Below are 19,730 nucleotides of genomic sequence, written 5' to 3'. Positions count from 1 at the left end.
TGAGCCCAGAGGGCACATAGCTCTATCTGCAACCCACTTTCTATTCATCCAAGACAGTCTACCCAGACTGGCCTCAAACTTGAGGTCCTCCTGCCTCGGCCTCTTATTTGGGATTATTACAGGCATGTGCCACCACCCCTGCCCACATTATTTGTGAAGGAAAGCATTTTCCCCAAAGTAGAACCCTACTGTATTTGCAGCATATGCTCCATTTCCCAAGGCAGGGACACACACGTGCACACACACGGCTAGTCCTTCCTTTGGAATTCAGAGCCCTTTGGAAATAGGGAAGTCAAAGCACAGCCTCTATGAAATAAGTAGAAGAAAAAGGCCTTTAAAATGCTTTTAATACAAAAATACTCATACACAGTTTTTCAAACACAAATTTCCACTTTAAATGCTATCCCCCCCCCCCAACTGGCAATTCTCGAATCTATTTCAGTATGTATCCCCCCCTCCCCCCAAAAAGGTGAATTTCAAGTTTTAAAATCTAACTATGAAACCTGGTGATAGCTAGCACCCAGTGTTCCTCGACGGAACCTGACCTCCCATCATGTGGAGTTGAGACCCAGTAGGCAGGCTTCTGATGGCATGGTGACTCCGTGACACCTAGTAGACCACGGCGTGTCGCGCTCCTGACCGACAGTCACCGGTACACTGCTCAGAGCCCAAGACGCGTGGCAACTGGCAGTTATTCTCAGTATCTGTTAAACCTTAAAAATCAGGTAGTTCTGGCAGGCGGGCACTGTGCACATCAGCATGGTTCAGATGCCAAGGTCCATACTTTGAAGGCATTAGAAGTGCCAGCCTGAGTGTGCTGGGGACTTGGGGACCCTGGGTGGTGTCACGGCAGAGGAGGGACAGCCTGGCCCTCACCACCCTTCTGCCAAAGGCCTTCCCCACAGAGGCAGAGTCACAGCTGCCTGGTGGGGTGCACTTGTGGCTGAGCTCTCGTGTGGCCGCAGAGGGACTCGGCTCACGCAGGGTGCCACCTGCTGCACACGGAGGCTGTGGGCCCCAACACCAAGCCCCGGGATGTTGGGCAGTTGACGCTGCCATGCTTCACAATAATGACCAGGAACTGAAGCTGACACTCGGTCACTGAATCCTCAGAACAAACCTCCCCAGGCTCAGAACAGGAGGCCCAGCCACCACCGCATGCCTGTCAGACCCAGCAGGAAAGGCCCTTGGCACCTTGGACCACCCTCAAAGCCTGGTGCTCAGATCTCTAAACTGGTCTAATACGGATTTTCAAAGTTAGTGTTATTTGTTCATTAGAAGCCTTTGGAAAGGGTTATCACTTTTTGCAATTATTTCCTTCAGAAAGATCCTAAAATAATTTGGAAGTAATATCAAAGTGACTCAAAAATCATAAGATTTTACTACTGTCAAATACAAAAATAAGTTAATCTGCTCCCCAAAGTGCACTGCAAAGCCACCTCTGATACTGACTTATGTGGAAGTCACTCAGCTGCTGGGAAAGGATCTCGGGACGAGTGGCGACGCTGGCTTGCGCCTGTCCGACGAGCCTGGGCCTTGGGTTCCACAGGCTGGGACACTGCCCACCCTGTCACTGGAACAGCCTTCCGTGTGGGGCAGAAGGAGCAGAAATCTGTGAACAATCTTCTGAGGACAGACAGCGAAATTAGGCTCTACGCTGAGAAACAGCCCAGCCGCCTCTCACCAGGCAAGCGGTCTCCAGAGGTAACAGACTACAGGAACAAGCCAGCTGCAAAGCTGCTGTTTCCTTTGGGTCCCTTCCTGGACCACGGCCAAACCAGCCAAGCAGGCGGAGGGGTACTGACTCCTCTCACCCAGAGCTGGGCAGGTCCTCACCCTGACAAACCCCGAGCATGGCCAGTCCTGGTTTAAGTGCAGACTGCAGGTCTGCATGGTGAGGGGCAGGAGAGCAGTGGGGGTGACCGCAGTGGCCTCCCGAGGACAGCGGTGGTTCTGGAGCAGGGATGTGGTGAGAACAGCTTGGAGTCAGGTGACCAGATCTTCGAGGACGGCCTGGGATTTCTCGTTGGCTCTTGGGCCAGACCTTTCACTGATCGCAGGCGATGAAACCTCACAGGGAAATGAGTGGCACTGAGCCTGGCGACAGATGAGGCCAGGGCCGCTTGGTGCACACCCCTGGGTGGTGCTGGCACTCAGGGCTGCCCTTCAGTTGGACCCATGGTGTTGCTGCTGTGCACTCAACAGTACTAGTTCGCTGCTGCTGCTGCTGCAGGAGAGCTCTGGGCACATCAGGAAATGACATGTTTTGGTGGTAATTTGTGAGACAGATTTAGCAAAAATACATTGAAGATAAAAACCAAAAACTGATAAAGAAAAGCCAAATTTTAAAAAAATATACAAAGCTTCCCCGAAATGTTGCTAAGAACCCAGTGTGTTCCTTAGACCTGGGGAGGGCTGCTCTGTGCGGCCAACGCTTCCAAGGCGGGCGTCAGTCCAAATCCAGAGGAAGAGCAGCCGGCAGGAGCCACCAGCAGTGCCCACATGGGGCCAGCCTCGGCTGGAAGAGAAGTGTTGAGAAAAATTCACATTAGTACAGAAAACATACAGCTGTTTCAAAGAGGAAAAGAAGGTCAAAATCCAGGACTGCTGGACTCCAGGGTGACCACAGGCACAATGGCCCACAGGAGACTACGCTGGCCCCCGGAGGGAGAAGGCTCATGCCATGCTCCTCGCGGCTTGGCCACAGAGACCGGCAGACCTGGCGCCCCGGCCCTGAGGTGTCGCTGCCAGAGGCTGCTCTGTCCTGGTCCCCAGCAGAGGCCCGGCGGTGGGCGTCAGTGCGGGTGCAGCCAGCTGCTGCGATGGCTCAGTGGTGGGAGCTCCCTCCTGGGGACCTGGACATCTGTTGAGGCTGCCGGCCGGCACCCTGGACCAGACCGAGCGGCTCCCGGCGCTATTTCCCCTCCGTGACCCGCCGCCAGCACCGCCTTTTCCTCCTCTTCCCCTTGGACTTCACCGGCTCTGGAAGGGGCTTCTCGGCCTTGCCACTGCGCAGCCCTGCCTGTGCCCCCAAGTCATGCTCGCAGCAGTAGGTCTGCCCGTCCTGCGCAGTGCGGAATGATGCCCCGTCCTGGTGCTCCTTACACAGCGAATTTGGGCAGAGGTGGCAGAACGACATGGAAGGTTTGCCACACACATCGCAGTGATGCCACGGACACTCCCACTTCCCTGCAACAGAGCACAGCGTCAGCACGGAGTGACAGTCACTCCTGAGACATCGTCAGGGCCGCAGGTGACAGCTGGGGCAACGTGCTGGGAGTCAAGCCCAGGGCCTTCAGCTGTGACTGACCCAACATCCACAGCCCCAACTCTCCATCAGCGATGGTCTCTACCCACGCTGGCCTCACACTTGCCATTCTGCCTCACCATCCCGAGCAGCCAGGATTCCCAGGTAATGCTTTGCAAAGCTGTCTAAGCAGGGCATGGTGCCACACACCTGTAATCCCAGAACCCTGGGAGGCTGAGCCAGGCAGATCATAAGTTCAAGGCTAGCCTAGGCAACCTAGCAAGATCCTGTCTCAAAAAATAATAAGGGCTAGGGATGTACCTCAGTGGTATAGCATCCTGCGGTTCAGTCCCACTACTATAAAAATCCAAAATCATCTAGTCAAATGCAAATCAATGCAAAATACTTCCTTTTATTTACTGCCAAAGAGAAGCTAATGCTTGGGCTCAGGTATAGCTCAGTGAGGAGCTCTTGCCCAGTATGCAAGAGGCCCTAGCTCCCACCCCCAGTACCCCCAAAACAAAACGGGGGAGGGGCTGAGGCCCTGGACACTGCTAACTGCGGGGGCTGGGCCTTGCCCAGGGAGCCTGCACTCTGGCAGCTGTGCCCCAAAGCTGAGCTGGACCAGCAGCTGGGACAGCTGCTGCTGCTCTGGCTGCCCATTCATGAGGGACTGATTGTTTATTTGGCTGCCGATCTGACTCATAGGCCTCTGTCACAGGAGGAGGAACCATCTCACCCTCTGGAAATATTCTCACCTGGTAACCTCGGTTTATCATTTGCCATACAAAAAATGTATTTTAAAGAACATTTTTTCCAAACACCTGACTTTTTATTGCTCTGTGTTTGTCTTTGGGTCAGGGCCTGTTCGATTCTCCTCTGAAACTAGGCACAGTGCTGCTCACCGGTAATTAACCCAGCACTCTGGTAGTGAGGCAGGAGGATCCCACATTTGGATCTCCTTCAGCAACTTGGCAACTCAGAAGACCCTGTCTCAGGGCTGGGAATTTAGCTCAGTGGTGCCGTGCCTGCCTTGCAAGCACAAGGCTTGCTCCCTGGTGCTGGAAAAAAAACAACAACCTGTTTCAAAAGAAAAAAGGATGGGGATGTAGCTCAGTGCAAAGGCCCTGGGTTTAATCTCCAGTAACAAAATAACCCTCTTCGGAAATCACAGTTGCAGTGCCTTCTGGGGAGGGCCTGGGGCACGGTGCAGCCAGGCCTGGCCCCTGGGTGGCTGAGAGACAGACACCCCTCCCAGCCGCAGCCCCGCGGGCTCATCCAGCCCTGTGGGGGCTGCAGCAGGACCCCTGGCCCAGGGCATCTGCCCTGGGCAGCGCCAGCACCTACCGAAGGGCCGCTTGCCCAGGCCCAGGCAGGACAGGTGGTAAGCCTTGGTGCAGAGCTTGCGGTCGCACAGCACCAGCTGCCCACCGTCACCACAGCGGAAACACTCATCCTCCGACTGCCTCTTCCACTCCCCCTTGGCTCTGCGCCTCCTGGTTTTCTTCTTGGTCTTTTTACCCTTTTCCTCTGAAGAAAGGGATGCTGAGGTCTGGAATCAAGAGTTCAGCACAGTGCATGTGAACAAAGTGCCCAGTCAGAAGCTGTCAGCGCAGGCTGAGTGGCCCAAGAGCAGAGTTCCAACACAGGCACCACGGCGCTCTAGGGACTCCGACAGCACGAGAAGTGGGCCTTCTACCACGCAGCAAGGGCCACGGCCAGGGAGACAACTGCTAAGCACCCCAACCCTCCGGCTGCCTGTGAAAGGCGGCCGGAGATGCACACCAGTCTGACGGCAAGGCCCTCGGCGGCTGGAGACAAGGCAGTGAAGTGACCTGTGGCAGCACTGAGGCCTTCCTGTTGAGGAGCCCCTGGGAGCAGAGCAGGCAGGGACAACCGTCGGCTCAGGGTGGCCCCACGGCCCTGGGCTCCCAGAGCAGGTTTTACCCGGCACAGACTGGGGTGGCGGCACTGGGGGTAAAGGGGTCTCCCCAGATTTGTGTCCTTCCTGGAACCTTGAAATGAGACCTTATCTGGAAACAGGGTCACTGCAGATATAGCCAGGGTGACCAGTGGCCTTAGGAAAGGGGAGGCCCTGGGTTGAATCCTCAGCACTGCAGAAGGGGACAGCCTGAGGCTGGGAAGGTGCATTCCATGAGGATGGCAGGATGCTGCCAGGGGCAGGGAGGCCTCGAGAGCCTGTGGGAACCACAGCCCGGCCACACCGACTTATGCTGCTGGCTTTAGAGCTGAGCCTGCACCTCTGCTGCTGACGCCACAGTGTGTGGCACTGTCCCTAGAGGACTCATCTTCCCGCTATCTGGAATCCCACTGGCAGCTATGAGACACCTGGGCCCTTGTGGACAGACATCAAGGTGACGTTACCTTTGGTCTGTCCCCAAGAAATCCACTGCAGTTGGAGGCTCCGCACCGACAGACTGTTTTCTCATTGCCCAAACAGTCGAGGTTATAATTAAAAGTCAGCTCTGTCCCTGGGAAAAGAGGAGACAAACACTTAAGCAGAAACTCATCCTCTCTTGCTACCTCTCGCTTGCTCAGCTGGACTACAAACATGCATCTACCTTCATAACCCCCCCGCACCCGCGCCCTCCCCGGAAACTGCTTTGCATACAGATCCTCAGAACTGAATGGATTGACCCCCTGATGCCGCACCTGCAGGAATGTCACACACAGCAAACAGGCCTACGCGGGTGTCCCCATTCACTGTCCACTTGAGGGTCTCACAGTTGGGCTGGCAGCTGTGGTTCATAAACCGGGAATAGTTTCCTTTGGGCCCAGCGTCGATTATACGGTCCTAGGGGGAGTCAAGGTACATTAACCATTCGGCCCTAAGCAGCCGTGTGCTCCATTCAGGCAAACTGTTACGCTCAATGTTCAACGAGCAGTCAGCTGCTGTTGTACCGAAAATCAGTGTCCCATGTCCGCTCAGATAGGACACACCATCTCTTGCTCATGGAGGGCAGGTTGGGACCACAAGGAGGGGCCTGAGGCTGGGTGAGGGCTGGAAACAAGGGACAGCGAGTGAGCTGACACCCAGCACCATCCGTGACAGTCGACAGGGCTGGGAGAAACACGGATGTCACAGGGACCCAAGGTCAACATCAGCAGCCACAGCAAAGAAATCCCCAGGGCCAGTCAAGGCGACAGGCAGGAGGGAGGCCTTCAAGTCCACAGCAGCTGGGGAAATGCAAATTCAAATCCTCGATGCTGGTGCCACCCTGGCCAGGAGGGGGGAAGGCACAGGGCTGGCAGTGGTGATTGTGACAGCGGAGTCACAAGTCACAAATGCAAGCACACCAGTGCCCGTGTATAAAAGGCAAATGACATCCACCTACTGTCACCCAAGCTGGAGGACACCACTGCCCAGTGACAGGGAGACAACAGATCAGATCAGGAGTGCCCAGGTTGCCTGCATGGCGGGGCGGGCCCGGCTATGTCAGGAGTCGGTGCGAAACCCACGCCCGGTGGGGACGAGGCAGTGCCCGGGGACGCCCGGAAGCTGTGTCTCGCGGCCACAGAGCACAGTGCGGGGAAGTGACTGGGGAGACTGTGCCGCAGCAGCCGAGAGCCAGCCCTGGACACCTCCCCAGGGGCCCCTGGCACACACTCACCCCTCAGCCCACCCCCACCAGCCAGCCAGGCATGGCAGCACGCCACGGTCTGGCTACTCAGGAGGCTGAGGCAGGAGGAGGCGTTTAAGGCCAGCCTGGGTAACAGAGTTCCTGTCGAAAAGAGAGAGACAGACAGAGAGAGACAGAGAGAGAGAAACAGTGTCAGAATACAGCTGTTCTGTGGTGTGCTTTGTCAACTACACCAGTATTAACAACGGGCCAGTTTTACTTTGTCCGTTAGGAGCGCAGAACCCTGCAGAAATCCCGGCACAGACGCGTGCTGCCTGTCTGCCGGCCGCCGATCCTGGGCTCTCCCCTGCTGCCGTGGCGGCCCGCAGCACCCATGCCCTCACACGCCCCAGCAGCGGGGCCCCCAGCTCTGCCCACCGCCCCAACAGGCACACGAGGCTTGGCCTGCGAGCCCACAGCACTCGGCCAGGATCCTCGGGCACCCCTGCGTCGCCCAGGCCTCCCAAGTAGTGAGGACCCTAACCCTGCCTCTTGTCTCCTCATCTGTGCCCTTTCTCCACCCTCCCCCCGCCTGTCCGCCCCACCCCCTCTGCACTTTGTTCTGTGCCCTTTTAGCCCTTTAATGCTGTGGAAAGTACATCTTCCACTTCGAGTCACTGTTCTTTTCTGTGCAGCTCTCACATGCACACTTGGTGAATCCTGAAGCCAGCCAAGCCTCTCCAGTGCATCCCTCCCCCCCCCCAAGCAGCCCGGCCTGACCTTCCATTTGCATATTCCCTCCGACGGTCAGTGAGTGCTGTTTTTGAGGCCTGGTCTCCCTGTGTTGTCCAGGCTGGCCGTGAGCTCCTGGGTTTAGGCATCCTCCGGCCTCGCTCCCCAGGCCTCAGTCAATGCCTCCTCACGTCCCTGCTCCCTCTGCCTACCACACAGGCCGCTGGCAGTGTCAGCATCGGTGTCACTGCACACACCCGGACTACTGGGCTATGGCTGCTCATTCACCATTCCTTCTGGGAGCTCACTCTTTTCTGAAGTTCAACTTTTTCTACCCACAGCATCTCCTTTCTTCATCCCCCAGCTAAACTGTGGCGACAGTCAGCTCTCCGTCTGTCTCAAGTGGCGCCTGCAGGGTGCCCAAGGCCAGGCGTGCTGCCCTCTCGGCTCCCAGAAGGGCCTTGGCCGAGGGGCCGCCTGATCGCTGGGATGTACTGCTCCCTCAGGCTGTTTTAATCTTTGTAGTCCTTGGTGTCTCACGGGGTTTTGTCTAACAGCAGGGCTAGGGTTAGATTTCCACATGGCCTGCTCAAAACCTGGCACATTTCATCAGTAAAGTGATGCACACCCACTGGTTCCTACAAGCTCTTTCACACCTGACCTCTCCCCCAGTTCCCATCTTTCCTTCCGGGACATCCACTAAACATTTCCATTTCCTGTGTCTCCACCTCTTTTATGGAGTTTTCATCTTTTTACCTTACTGCACTCTATTATGGATCATTTCTTCAATGCATTCTTCCACTTCAGTCATTTTCTCTGTAGATAGCCGATTTTTCTTAATTCATTTTGTGGGTTAATTTCAATGAGTTTTCCCCCCAATTTTTGTTATAAAATAACCCTAACGCCAAGTTCACCATCGTAACCATTTGAAGTGCACAGTTCAATGATACTACATGCATTCATCAGCTGTGCTCCTGTGGTCACCCCCTGTATTCACCCATCGAGCAGAGCCTCCGTGTCCACCACAGCACCTCCCACTCTGACCACTAACGTGCTTTGTATACAGCTTGTTTCACGTGGCACGATGTCCTCCAAGTTCGTCTGTTTAGCACCCTGCAGAACTATGTCCTTTTACAGGCCAGCTAGTTTTCACCTGGATGGATAAACCACAACTGGCTGGACACTCATTTCTTCCTTATTTTAGCGGTTGTGAGAATAATGCCAGTGTTACCATTTCTTCAAGGCCTTTTTGAGTCTTTTGTGCACATAACCGGAAGTGGAACTGTTGGATCATCTGGTATTAACTTTCTTTTTTCATGGTACTAGAGATTGAACCCAGGTCATTCTATTATTGAGCTACATCCACAGCCCTTTTTATTTTTTAGTTTGAGACAGTCACTAAATTGTGCAGACTGGCCTCACACTTACAGCCCTCCTGCCTCAGCCTGGAGTAGCTATGATTATAGGTGTGTGCCACCACACGTGGATATAACTTTTTTTTTTAGAAGAAATAAGAGCTCTTTATTGTGAATGCAAGCATAATATAGTCGTTTTAGGAGGGAAATTAAAGTCAAATCCTACAGACTTTACCTACAGATATACATGTCCAAAGTGAAACGTATACATAAGTACATTTTATACCATGCACAAAATCATAAAATACATATAGCTTCAAGACATAGTTTAAATTAAGGCACTTCCATGTAATGAAATATAATGCACCAAGTTTAACAGTACTTGCTCCATAGTAATCTCAAAAATATGTCATTATAGGGCTGGGGATTTAGCTCAGTGGTTTCGCCGCCTGCTGGGCAAGCACAAGGACCCAAGTTCGATCCCCGGTACCAAAAAAAAAAAAAAATGTCATTATGATATCTCCTAAAACTCTCTTTTCTCACTCCACACTCTACTACAAACACAATCCTGGCTCCAGGACTTTTATATTCTTTTTACGCAGATTGTACTTCCTACTGTTATTTGCTAAACTCATTCTCTCACTTTATCCAGGTATCCTTGTATCATATGGTAAGATAAACCTTCCCTGATCTCCCTATCTGAAACAGACCTATTTTTCCAGCTCTATTATTTCTTGTCCATTATGCTGCTTTCCTTTTCATGACTTGTTACTACCTAATACATTTATTAGTTTATTTATCTCTCCCAGGATATAACTTTTTAAAGAACCTGTTTTCCACACTGGCTGCACAATTTTCTATTTCCACAACCAGTGCACAAGGGTTCCAGTTGCTCTACATCTTCACCAAGTTCCTTCGTTTGGATCTACAGCAGCCTCTGCCGGTATGAGGTCTTGCTGCCTTGTTGTAGCTGCCGTGGGCTTTCTAGTGGTTGGTGACACTGAGTATCCTTCTGTGTGGTTATCGGCCGTCTGTACATCTTCTCTGGGAAAATGTTTATTCAAGCCTTTGCCTATTTCTGAAGGGCTGTTGGCCTTTTGGTTGTTTTGAGGCGTTTTCTATATATTCTGGCTATTAGCCCCTTATCAGATATATGATTTGCAGATAGATTTTCTCCATTCTGTAGGCTGCCCTTTTATGGAATGACACCTTTCGCGCAGAATTGTAAAATTTTCATAACGTCCAATGGTCTTTTAATTGCATGAGCTTTTGGTGTCCCATCCGAGAACTCACTACCAAACACGCTGATGTGAGGCTTTTGGCCTATCCTTTCTAAACCTTCTTGCGCTGTTCTTGATCTGAGGAAAAGCTTAAACATTCCCCACTGAGCAGCACAATGTTTGCTTTGATGCTCACATAGACCTTAATCACACTGAGGCAGTTTCCTTCTACTTCTAGTCTGTTAAGTGTCTTTACCATGGAAAGGTGTGGAATTTGCCAAATGTGTCTTCTGTGTGAAGATCATGTGGGGTTTTCCCCTTCATTCTGTTCATGCTCTATACCACACTGGTCAATTTTCACTCGCTGAACCATTCTTACATTCTAGGAACAAATCCCACATGCTCATCATATTCTTTTGATATGCTGCTGGATCCAGTGGGCTGGTATTTTGTTGAAGATTTCTCCATTGATGCTTCTGAGGAATACTGGTCTGTAGTTTTGATTTCCTGTAGTATCTTGATCTGGCGCTGGTGTCAGAGTAACAATGGGCTCAAAGAATGAGTTTGGAGCTTGGTTCCTTCTCTTCGATTTTTAGAAGTTGGAGGACTGGTATTGGTTCTTCAAATGGCTGGTAAAATTTGGCAGTGCAGCCATCAGGTCTAGGACTTTTCTTTGTTGGGTGGTTTTTTCTTTTTTCTTCATGATACTGGAGATCGAACCCAGGGCCTCAGACATGATGGGCAAGCACTCTAGTACTGAGCCTCACCCAACCCTGTTGGAAGATTTTTTTTTTTTTGAAAGATTTTTAATTATTCGATTTCTTTACTAATATCAGGTCTGGGAGAATTCTCTAGTATTCATGATTGGTCTTTGCAGGTTTTATGTCTAGGACTTTGTCCATTCCATCTAAGGTCATCTAATTTGGAGTACAACTGCTCCTAACACTCCCTTATGACCCTTTCACTTACGCAGAATCAGTACTGGCATCCCCACTTCCATCTGTGACCTTAGTAACCCGAGTCCTCTTCTTTCTTAGTCCATCTTGAAACCACTGAGCTAAATCTCCAGCCCTTTCTTAGTCCATCTTAATAAAAGTTTGCTAATTTCGCTGATCTTTTCAAAGAACCAACTTTTGGGTTCACGGGTTTCCCGTTTTTCCCCTCTCTAGTTACAATTCTCTGACTGGTACGAGCACCAGCCCACCTGCGGACATGAGGACTCTGTCCTTTACAGCTCTGTCCACACTGCTTTTGCTGTTGACGTCACAAAATGACATCTTCACCTGCTGTGTTGCCCAAAGCATAACCTTTCTTTCAAATGCCTTAGTCAATGCAGAAAACTAAAGATGGAGTGACAGAACAAAGTTACAATGTTAGCTTTTATACTAAATTTCTTTAAAATGTATTTGTATCCTTTTTTTTGGTACTGGGGGTTGAACTCGGAACCTTCCACTTGCAAGGCAGGCGCTGGAACCACTGAGCTACATCCCTGGCCCATGTATTTGTATCTTAAATCATGTAGAAAGTTAAAAAAAAAAAGTGAGTTCCAAGTCACTGTCACAGTAGTGGTCCCTGCATGTTCCCATGTCCTTATCCAAGGGCTAGCTCCTGGCCAGTGCACCCTCCCTGTGCGGCTCCCTGCAGGGGGGCCCGGTGTGGCCAGCGTCCTCGCCTCCCCGTCACTTCTGAAGTTTCGCCAGACATGGAGTTCTTCCCGGACAGGTTTTTCCTTACTGATTCTGCTGTTCTTATTTTGCCTTAGCACTCTGAATACACTGGCCAAGTGCCTCCAGCTCTCAACTTTTTGGGGGAAATTTGCTAATAAGTGAACCGAGGGTCCCCTGTGTGTGAGACAAGGCTGTGTCTGACTTGTCGCTTTTGAGACCTCTCTTCAGCTCTGGCTCTCAGCAGTTCAGTCAAAGTGAGTCCTGCAGGTCTCTGGGTTCACTCAGACCCCTGAGGGTCTATATTCATGCATTTCACCAAATTTGGGAAGCTTTTAGCCATTATTTCTTCAAATGCTCTCTGCTGCTTTTTCTGTTCCCCTCTGGCATCCCCACAAATGTGAGGGAGTGTTCTCGATACCCCTTAGGATCTATTCACAGCCATCTTTCTTCTTTCTGCTCCTCAGGCCTGATAATTCCCATCGTCCTACCACTGACTTTTCTGCCTGCTCACATCTGCTTCTGAGTCTCTCTAGAAAATTTTTCATTTCAGTTACTCTATTTTTTGGCTCTGGAATTTTTGATTTTCTATTTCTTCATAGTTTTCCTGACTTTCCGTAAATCCCCTTGGTTCTGGGCTGGGGATTTAGCTCAGTGGTTCCGCCGCCTGCCTCACAAGCGCAAGGTCCTGAGTTCGATCCCCAGTACCAAAAAAACCCCAAAAAAAACCCCTTGGTTCTCTGAGCATCTGTGAAACAGATGTTTTCAGACCTTTGTCTAAGCCGGGCATGGTGGCACACAGCTATGACTCCAGCACTCTGAGAGGTGGAGACAGGAGGATCACAAGTTAGAGCCCAGCCCGGGCAACTCAGCCAGGCCTGTCTCAAAATAAAAAAGGGCTGGGAATGCAGCTCAGGGTAAAGGACCAAGGCTCAATGCCCTATATCCAACCCTCCCCACACAAAACTCTTCACCTAGTATCTGCCAAGAAGACTTTTGTGGAGACAGTTTCTATTGGTTTATTTTGTCCTTGGCTAGGCTACATTTCCTGCATCTTTGTAGGTCTTGTGATTTTTTTTGACTAAAAACTGGTGAGCTGAATCTAGTAACTTGCTAACTCTGGAGATCAGATGCTTCCCTTTCCCTGGGCTGGCTGAGTATGTTGTTGTCTTTCGTTGCTGCTGGTGCTGTCAGCTGTCTCCATGCTGACCATCAGCCTGAGGAGGAAACTGAGGTCTTCTCGGGTCAAGTCCACTCCTGCGCCTCTCCCCTGACAGGCTCGGCCACCTCCCCATTTCCCCGTTATCTGCAGTTGCCGTGGAAAGTCCCAGCTTTATGTCTGGCTCCTAGAGGCTGAGGAAAATGAAGCGGTGGGGAGTGGACACCAGGCAATCACCAGCTCAAAGGAAGGGCCTGCCGGAACGGAGGGAGGTGCTACCTAACGTCACCGTCATCTGTACCTCTGGGTCAGAGCAGCAGAGCACAGGGCTGAGTGCCTGGAGAACAGGCTCCTCTTGCCCACTGCACCTCTGAGCTATGGCTGCAGCTGCCCCAGAGATACGTGCCGTGGCCATGGCAGGCTTCAGATGCACACCTATCCCCTATCCTGGGTGACTCTGCCCCCTCTGTCACTACTCTGAAAATCCTCAAAAACGTCCACAAGAGGTACAAAACCACGTTGCAGACTGCCTGCTCTGTGAGCAGCGTGCCTCTTACCCAGGGTCAGCCAAGGAGGCACCCTCACCCTGCTCACCCTGCTCACCCTGCTGTGCTCCACCGCCTGGGCTGAAGCATGGGTCCCAGGAAAGCCTCGCTCAGGCTGCTCTTGGCTATGCATGATTCCTGTCTCAGGCACAGTGGGCTGAGCAGCTGCACTAAGAAAAGCTGGCGACGCGAGGGGCGATGAGCCCTGCAGAGCTCCAGAGACCAGCGGTGGAGACCAGCGGTGGAGACCAGCAGCAGCCGATGGACAGCAGCAGCGGCTAAAGGCAGAGAACGCTGTGAAGGTCGCACCTGACTGCAGAGACCTGCAGCAGCCCACAGAGAGCCCCAGAGAGGCAGCTGAAGCTGCAGGAAGAGCTCCAGAGGAGCCGCCAGGAGGCTGTGAGCCTCGGCTGCTGAGGAGGTGGCTACGAGCCGCCATGAGCTGTGATGCTGAGGCCACACAGACCCCCGGGCTGCCAAAAGACCTGCACTTTGCCAAATCATGATTTCTATCTGAACCGAGCAAAAGTGCCCTCTGCTGACTGGGGACACTTCCAGTCCACGCCCCATGGGCCCCAGGAAGCACCACAAGCTGGCTCTTGCCTCTGTGGCACTGGTGCCCAAGCTGCCCTTGCTCCAGGATCCAAGCGCTTTCCTGTCTACATGGCAATGCGGCCTCCTCAGCTGTCACCCCGAGCAGGGTGGTCACAGCCTCACCAGGGGCCTCTCAGGCGGTTCTTTCACCGTTTCTGGATTTTGTCGGCTGTGACCTTAGAACCCCCTGCACACAGCCCACTGTGCCAGGGCCACCTTCTACAGAAGGCTGGGTTGGCAGGCCCAGGAGGGGTGTGGTCAGACAGAGCCACCTCTGCAGCTCCAGGACCCATGCTTTCTCACCCAGTTCTTTTATTCAAAAACATTTCAAACCTAAAGACAAAAATGGAATAACCACATCAGTGCACACGTCGCCCAGACATTAACGGGACACACACAGCCCCTAGGAGGCTCTCTGCCCAGATGCAGAGGACAGCCATGCTGGAGGACGCCCTGTCCTCAGAAAGAAATGTGCATATGCATGGGAGGAAGCACTCAGGAGGTGAAAGAAGAATGTCACCGCGCTGCCAGGGGTGATCCCACAGGACCCTCAGGGCCCCATGCAGCATGAGCAGTGCAGGCGGCCTCCTGTTACCTTGTCTATGGTGAGCATGTAAAAGTGCGTGATGTCGTTCTCGTGTGCGTACTTGATCCTTGCCATACACTCCTCCTCATCAATCAGCTCACCGACATACTCATTCACAAACTCTCCCTGGAAGTGACAAGAAGGCAACAGTGACAATCAGGAGCATGCCAACGCAGCTCGGCCCAGGGACCACGGTGCTCAGGGTGGGTCCCAAAGGCCTTGCTAGCCCAAGAAGGTTCAAATGACTTCACGGCCACTTCCTAAGTAAGGCTGGGAATGCAGCCCGCACTCAAGCACTCCTGAAGTAGCAACATCCCAGCCCTGGCTCCTACAGGATCTCCTCTCCTTGGAGCACGTCTGACAGCCCAGGCTCCACACAAGTCACCTTAGGTGTAGGTCACAAAGAGCCTGACAGGTTCAACAGCGAGGATGGCCACCAGCAGCTGAAGGGGGAGAGCAGCAGCATTGCGGGAGGGCATCTCCACACGGTGTCTTTGCCATGGCTGGGACTGGGCCATGGACTGCACCCCAGTTACGGAGTTGTGGCTGACACCTCCTGTCCCTAGCCCATGCCGAACATGCCAGGGTCAGCCTACACCAAGATAAGCGGCGAGGTGTGTCTCCACAGCAATTCAATCCGAAGGCGGAAGCAGGCTGTCAGTGGTCACTGGTGTTCACTGGCAGCTTCTTTCTGGATTACGCAGGGAGAGCCTCTAAAAACAGCCACTCCTGTGCTCCTGAGCGCTGAGACACCACAGTGTGGAGTCTACAGAAATGGCCACTGTGTAAATTTTTCCATTTCATAAAAGCAACCATCAGAGTTCTGACTTCAGGCGTTCTGACTTCAAGGGAGCTTCTGAGTATTAACTTTGATGGATCTCTCATGGGACACTTTACAAAATTCAATTGTAGTAATTCAATTCAAAAAGGAGTTTTAGCAATACCATTCTCAAGTGAATGCAAACCTAGGAAACCAGAACCACATTTTCTTAGGGGCAGGGAGAAGGGGCAAAACACACACCTTTCTGATGTCTCGCTTGGCAACCAGGCCCCACCCTTTGCCATCTGTCTTGATGATCTTGGTCTCTGGGTACTGGCGCTTGGTGAAGCACTGGTTCTGGCAGTACTCGCCCGCGGGACACACCTGCGGGTGGCACTCGAACATCAGCATCCTGTTCAAACATTCTGAGTCAAAGCCACAGGGATTCTCGTCTGTGGGCTTACAATTACACTTTGGGATTTCCGAGATATCGGCCGTGTAGATCTGAACTTTCCCGTAAGGCTTATTGACCTGCAGAAGGAAGGGAGCTGTGTCGGCCCCACGCCAGCAGAGCCTCCAGGCGCCTGTGCAGCGCTCCTGGCCGACTCGCCTGGCCTGCAGGAGCTCCGCCCAGCCCTCTCAGCTCGGGGCACCAGCCGTCCTGGCCTGGGGGCCCTCGAGGTGGAGCTCGAGCTGGAGTGGGAAGCCCCGTAACTTCACCTCAGTGTTTGTCTTTCTCATTTTGAGCAAGAACTACTTTTGTCCAGGAACCATGAGAGCAGCGCGCGCGCGCACACACACACACACACACCCCTTGCAGGTCACCTTGATGTGCTTGTAGGGTGGGGGCCTGCGCTCGCTCTCCTGTGTTTCTCGGGCTTCCCTCTGAAGTTTGACTTCACGAAAACGAGCTTCAGCTTCTTGCAGTGCTAAAACATCAATGAAATGTGAGGAACATATTTTAGCAAATAAAAACCTTTAAGCTCTGTATTTTAGTGCTTATTCTAAACATTCGCTGGTAAGTTCAGTTTCTGGTTTTCTTGCAACTAAAGGTCATAGAACACTGCCAGGGGAGGTGCTTCTGACGTGGCAGAGCACTTCACACAGAAGCCACCCCAGGCCATCTGGGGGACCCCCAAGGCCCGGGACAAAGACTGCCCAGGTGGGTTTCTGCTGAGCTCACAAGGCACCAGTCAGGACACAGTCCCGAGACAACACAAAGTGGGGGCTGTGTGAAGTGAGCAGGCAGCAGGCACACAAGACCACTCTGGGCAGACTGCTGCCCAGCAGCTGGTCCCTTGCTGTGGAGCTGGCCCGAATGAGCCTGCTGTCCTCCCCTGAGCAGCGACTGTCACCCCAAACCCAGTGGGCCACCCTCCCTGTTGGGACCCTCCTTTTTAGTAACTGCCAAGAATCTTTTCATGACAGCCTATTCTTAATCAGACTCCTAAGCATGCTGGGGCCACAAAGGAGAGCTCCTGGCAGCACAGAGCAGGCAGCTTTCCAGCTCAGAACCCCTCTGCCCTGGCCCTGGGCTCGTCCCAGTCCCAGCTGTCCAGCAGGGGCCCTGGGCAAGCTTGGAACTTGGCCTACTGTGCTACTCTCCACCCGGGGTAAACACTGACACATCTTCCTCTGTCTCCTTCCTGCCTGGCTCTTCGGCCAGCTTCGCCACCTTTGCTCCTCCTGCCTCCCAGCCCAGATGCAAAACCAAAGGTCAAACACCCTGGGGATCAGCCCAAGATGCCACTCGAGGCCCCCAGGCCTGGCCATGTATGTGGAATCGTGAGGCAGCCACTGAAGGCTGGGGCACAAGGCCAGACACCAGGAGACGCCACCAGCGCTGCCTCCTCCACGAAGGCCAGCCTCGGAGAACGTCTGCAGCTAGCTCCCCAGTCTCACAGAAAGCTTTACTGCCTTCTAATGAAATTAATCACAAACCAGTATTACAAAAATTACTGAACAGTATATCTTACTATACCTCTAATAGATCAGTCCACAAACTTATTTTTTCTGATTTAAAAGTACAGATAGAATACTCAAGTCTAGCATTTTCTACAAAGATCAAATTTCCAAAAACAGAAGTCAGGATTAACAAAAGGCAAGCAAGAGCGCTGTTCCACTCTGCTGGGAAATCTCCGTACCGTTTTTGAAGACTCTTCCGATCCCTCTGACCCCATGGTAGCGGCTGCCCCGGTCCCCCTCCATGTACGGGAATACTCGTGCCTGATGCGTCCAGTAATAATCTTTAGACCCAAAGAAAAACACAGGGAATTCTCCAATCTCGTGCTTCATTTTCTGAATATTTGGGGGGACATTTTTGGGATGGCAAACTTCTGCCGGCCACCATCTATTATAAATATTAAAAACAGTATTCACAGACTCTTCAGAGAGAGCGACAATCATTTCAATACGTTAAGTACTGTAAAGTGAAACAAAGACATTTGAACACAGACGAAAAAGCACAGGACTCTTATTCCTCACACCTGTAGTTCCCGAGTTTGACCCAGATGATGTCTTGGAAGTGCAGCTTCTTCCCAGCCCTGCAGTCGTTGCAGAACCAGCTGCCGTCAGGCATGTCGATGTTCAGGCAGTCGGGGTGGAAGGCTGCCGGGCAGGCCTCGCAGCACAGGAGGCTCCCCCCTGCAAGGGAGGCAGCGGCTGAGCCCAGGAGGCCAGGCTGCAGGGGCCGCACCCCAGCTCTGAAGCCCTGGGCGTGAGACAGCCACGGATCTGCGCACCAGCGCTCAGGCAGGGGCTGCGTCCCCACCAATGGCCTGGCATGCATGGCCTGTGCAGCAATTACGGTGAGAAACCCCGCCATGTGCTCCCACCCCTAACGGGGAAAACCAGCCGTGACACACACTTGTGGGCAGGGCTGAAGGGCCGGGGCGGCCCTCGAGCTCCAGACACCTCACGCCAGTGGCAGTGGCACGGCCTCACCTTTAGAGCACACGAAGCACCAGCTCACATTCACGTGGCTGTGGTGCCGCTTCTCCTTCCGAGCAGTGAAGTGGGCCGTGCAGACGATGCTGTGGGAAGCGATCACCGAGCAGCCTGCTGCCAGACATGCGTCCCCTCCGTGATATGCTACGGGGCAGCGCACGCACCGCATCATTTTACCTGAGGGTGAGAAACAGCCTGAAGACCCAGACACTGCCACCTCCCTCAGAAACTACAAAGCCTCAGAAACTGGGAAAGGAATCGTGGAACAGCCTTGAGGCATCTGATCACAGAACCTCTCACCAAGGCCAAGGAGTTTCCAAATGTTGAAGAGACCCATAAGCGCCTGAGAACCACACTCCACAGCAAGGCCAACCAGCATGCTCAGCCTGGACACTGGCATGCACCCTGCGCACCATCTGATGTTCACAGCACTGCTGTCCTCTCCCTACCAAATGGCAGCAGCAAACCTCCAAACTGTGCCAGATGCAGGCTGCCACTGGTGTAAAAGCGGTGACACCAAGAGGTGCGCACAACCTGCCCTCTCCAGTCCCACACAGCTACCCTTGAATCATGGAGCTAGAATCTGATCTCACAATGTTTGCCTTGTTTGTGAAGGGCCCTAAAACCAGAGCAAACAGGACCCTTCCAAATGGTTTTATAGAGGCTGCTCTTAAAACTAAGGACCCTAAAGATACTCTCCGGGGTGGGGAGAGGGGAGGACAGAAGCAGGTCCTGTGTCCCACAAAAGCCCTGACCCACCTGTGTCCAGTCAGCAGACAAACAAGGACCACTGAGGCTGTCAGTTTGCCCCTGTGGTGACAAACCCCAGGGGAGCCAAGCACTTCCTGGGAGCCTCACTGGCCCTGCCCACGGCATCCATACCTTTTGAGGGCCGTGGGTTTGAAGGGTTTGAGGCGTGGCAGCTCACGCAGCTATGCAGGGGGCAGCGAAAGCCCCTGCTTTCAAACACAGTGAGAGGGTATCTTCTCACACAGGCGTCGTGGTAGAATTTCCCACACTGGGTCACGACGCAGCGCTTCACCTCCGCCTTCCTCTCCTTGCACACAAAGCACGCGTGGATCCCTAATACACGGTTGACGGAGGGGGGGGACACGACACACAGTGAGACCACAGCTCTGGACCCCTCAAAGTGAGCAGCTCTTTCCTGGAGGCAGCTGGCCGTCCCCAGCCTTGCTGAGGAGCCCACACCTTCTTTGGAACAACCCAGCCCTTGAAGGCTATCCAGCACCTGACTGAGCGGCCACACAGGGAAGTCTTACTGTGCAGCCCAGGCCACCGGCTGGGGAAAACCCAGAAGAGGGCAAGTGCTCCGCAGAGCGG

At 53.0% G+C, this 19,730-nt stretch overlaps 1 protein-coding gene across 9 annotated transcripts in view; it reads right to left on the bottom strand.

Annotated features, from left to right (window-relative positions):
- Nucleotides 1-330: 330 nt before the first annotated feature.
- The window catches only part of Nsd2 (nuclear receptor binding SET domain protein 2), a 78,231-nt gene continuing 58,831 nt past the window's right edge, over nucleotides 331-19,730 (bottom strand). For 8 of the 9 annotated variants that reach the window (XM_087187769.1, XM_087187771.1, XM_087187772.1 and 5 more), the window contains 11 exons: nucleotides 19,272-19,472; nucleotides 18,387-18,566; nucleotides 17,930-18,086; nucleotides 17,588-17,793; nucleotides 16,269-16,372; nucleotides 15,705-15,974; nucleotides 14,693-14,809; nucleotides 5,921-6,062; nucleotides 5,633-5,739; nucleotides 4,595-4,799; nucleotides 331-3,189 (listed from right to left, as the gene is read on the bottom strand). In XM_087187769.1, the coding sequence (XP_087043895.1) occupies nucleotides 2,915-3,189; nucleotides 4,595-4,799; nucleotides 5,633-5,739; nucleotides 5,921-6,062; nucleotides 14,693-14,809; nucleotides 15,705-15,974; nucleotides 16,269-16,372; nucleotides 17,588-17,793; nucleotides 17,930-18,086; nucleotides 18,387-18,566; nucleotides 19,272-19,472 (1,964 nt within the window). In that variant the 3' untranslated portion in view covers nucleotides 331-2,914. Of the gene's footprint in view, nucleotides 3,190-4,594; nucleotides 4,800-5,632; nucleotides 5,740-5,920; nucleotides 6,063-6,879; nucleotides 6,991-14,692; nucleotides 14,810-15,704; nucleotides 15,975-16,268; nucleotides 16,373-17,587; nucleotides 17,794-17,929; nucleotides 18,087-18,386; nucleotides 18,567-19,271; nucleotides 19,473-19,730 lie in introns of those variants that run through there. The other variant, XR_015441396.1, reaches the window with a different exon arrangement.

Source organism: Heterocephalus glaber, unplaced genomic scaffold, assembly GCF_053883595.1.
Source record: "Heterocephalus glaber isolate CG9 unplaced genomic scaffold, H.glaber_assembly_v1.0 deba00001509, whole genome shotgun sequence".
In the NCBI taxonomy this organism is placed as follows: domain Eukaryota; kingdom Metazoa; phylum Chordata; class Mammalia; order Rodentia; family Bathyergidae; genus Heterocephalus; species Heterocephalus glaber.
Note: the sequence above shows the minus strand (reverse complement) of the source record. Positions and strands in the feature narration are given on the sequence as shown.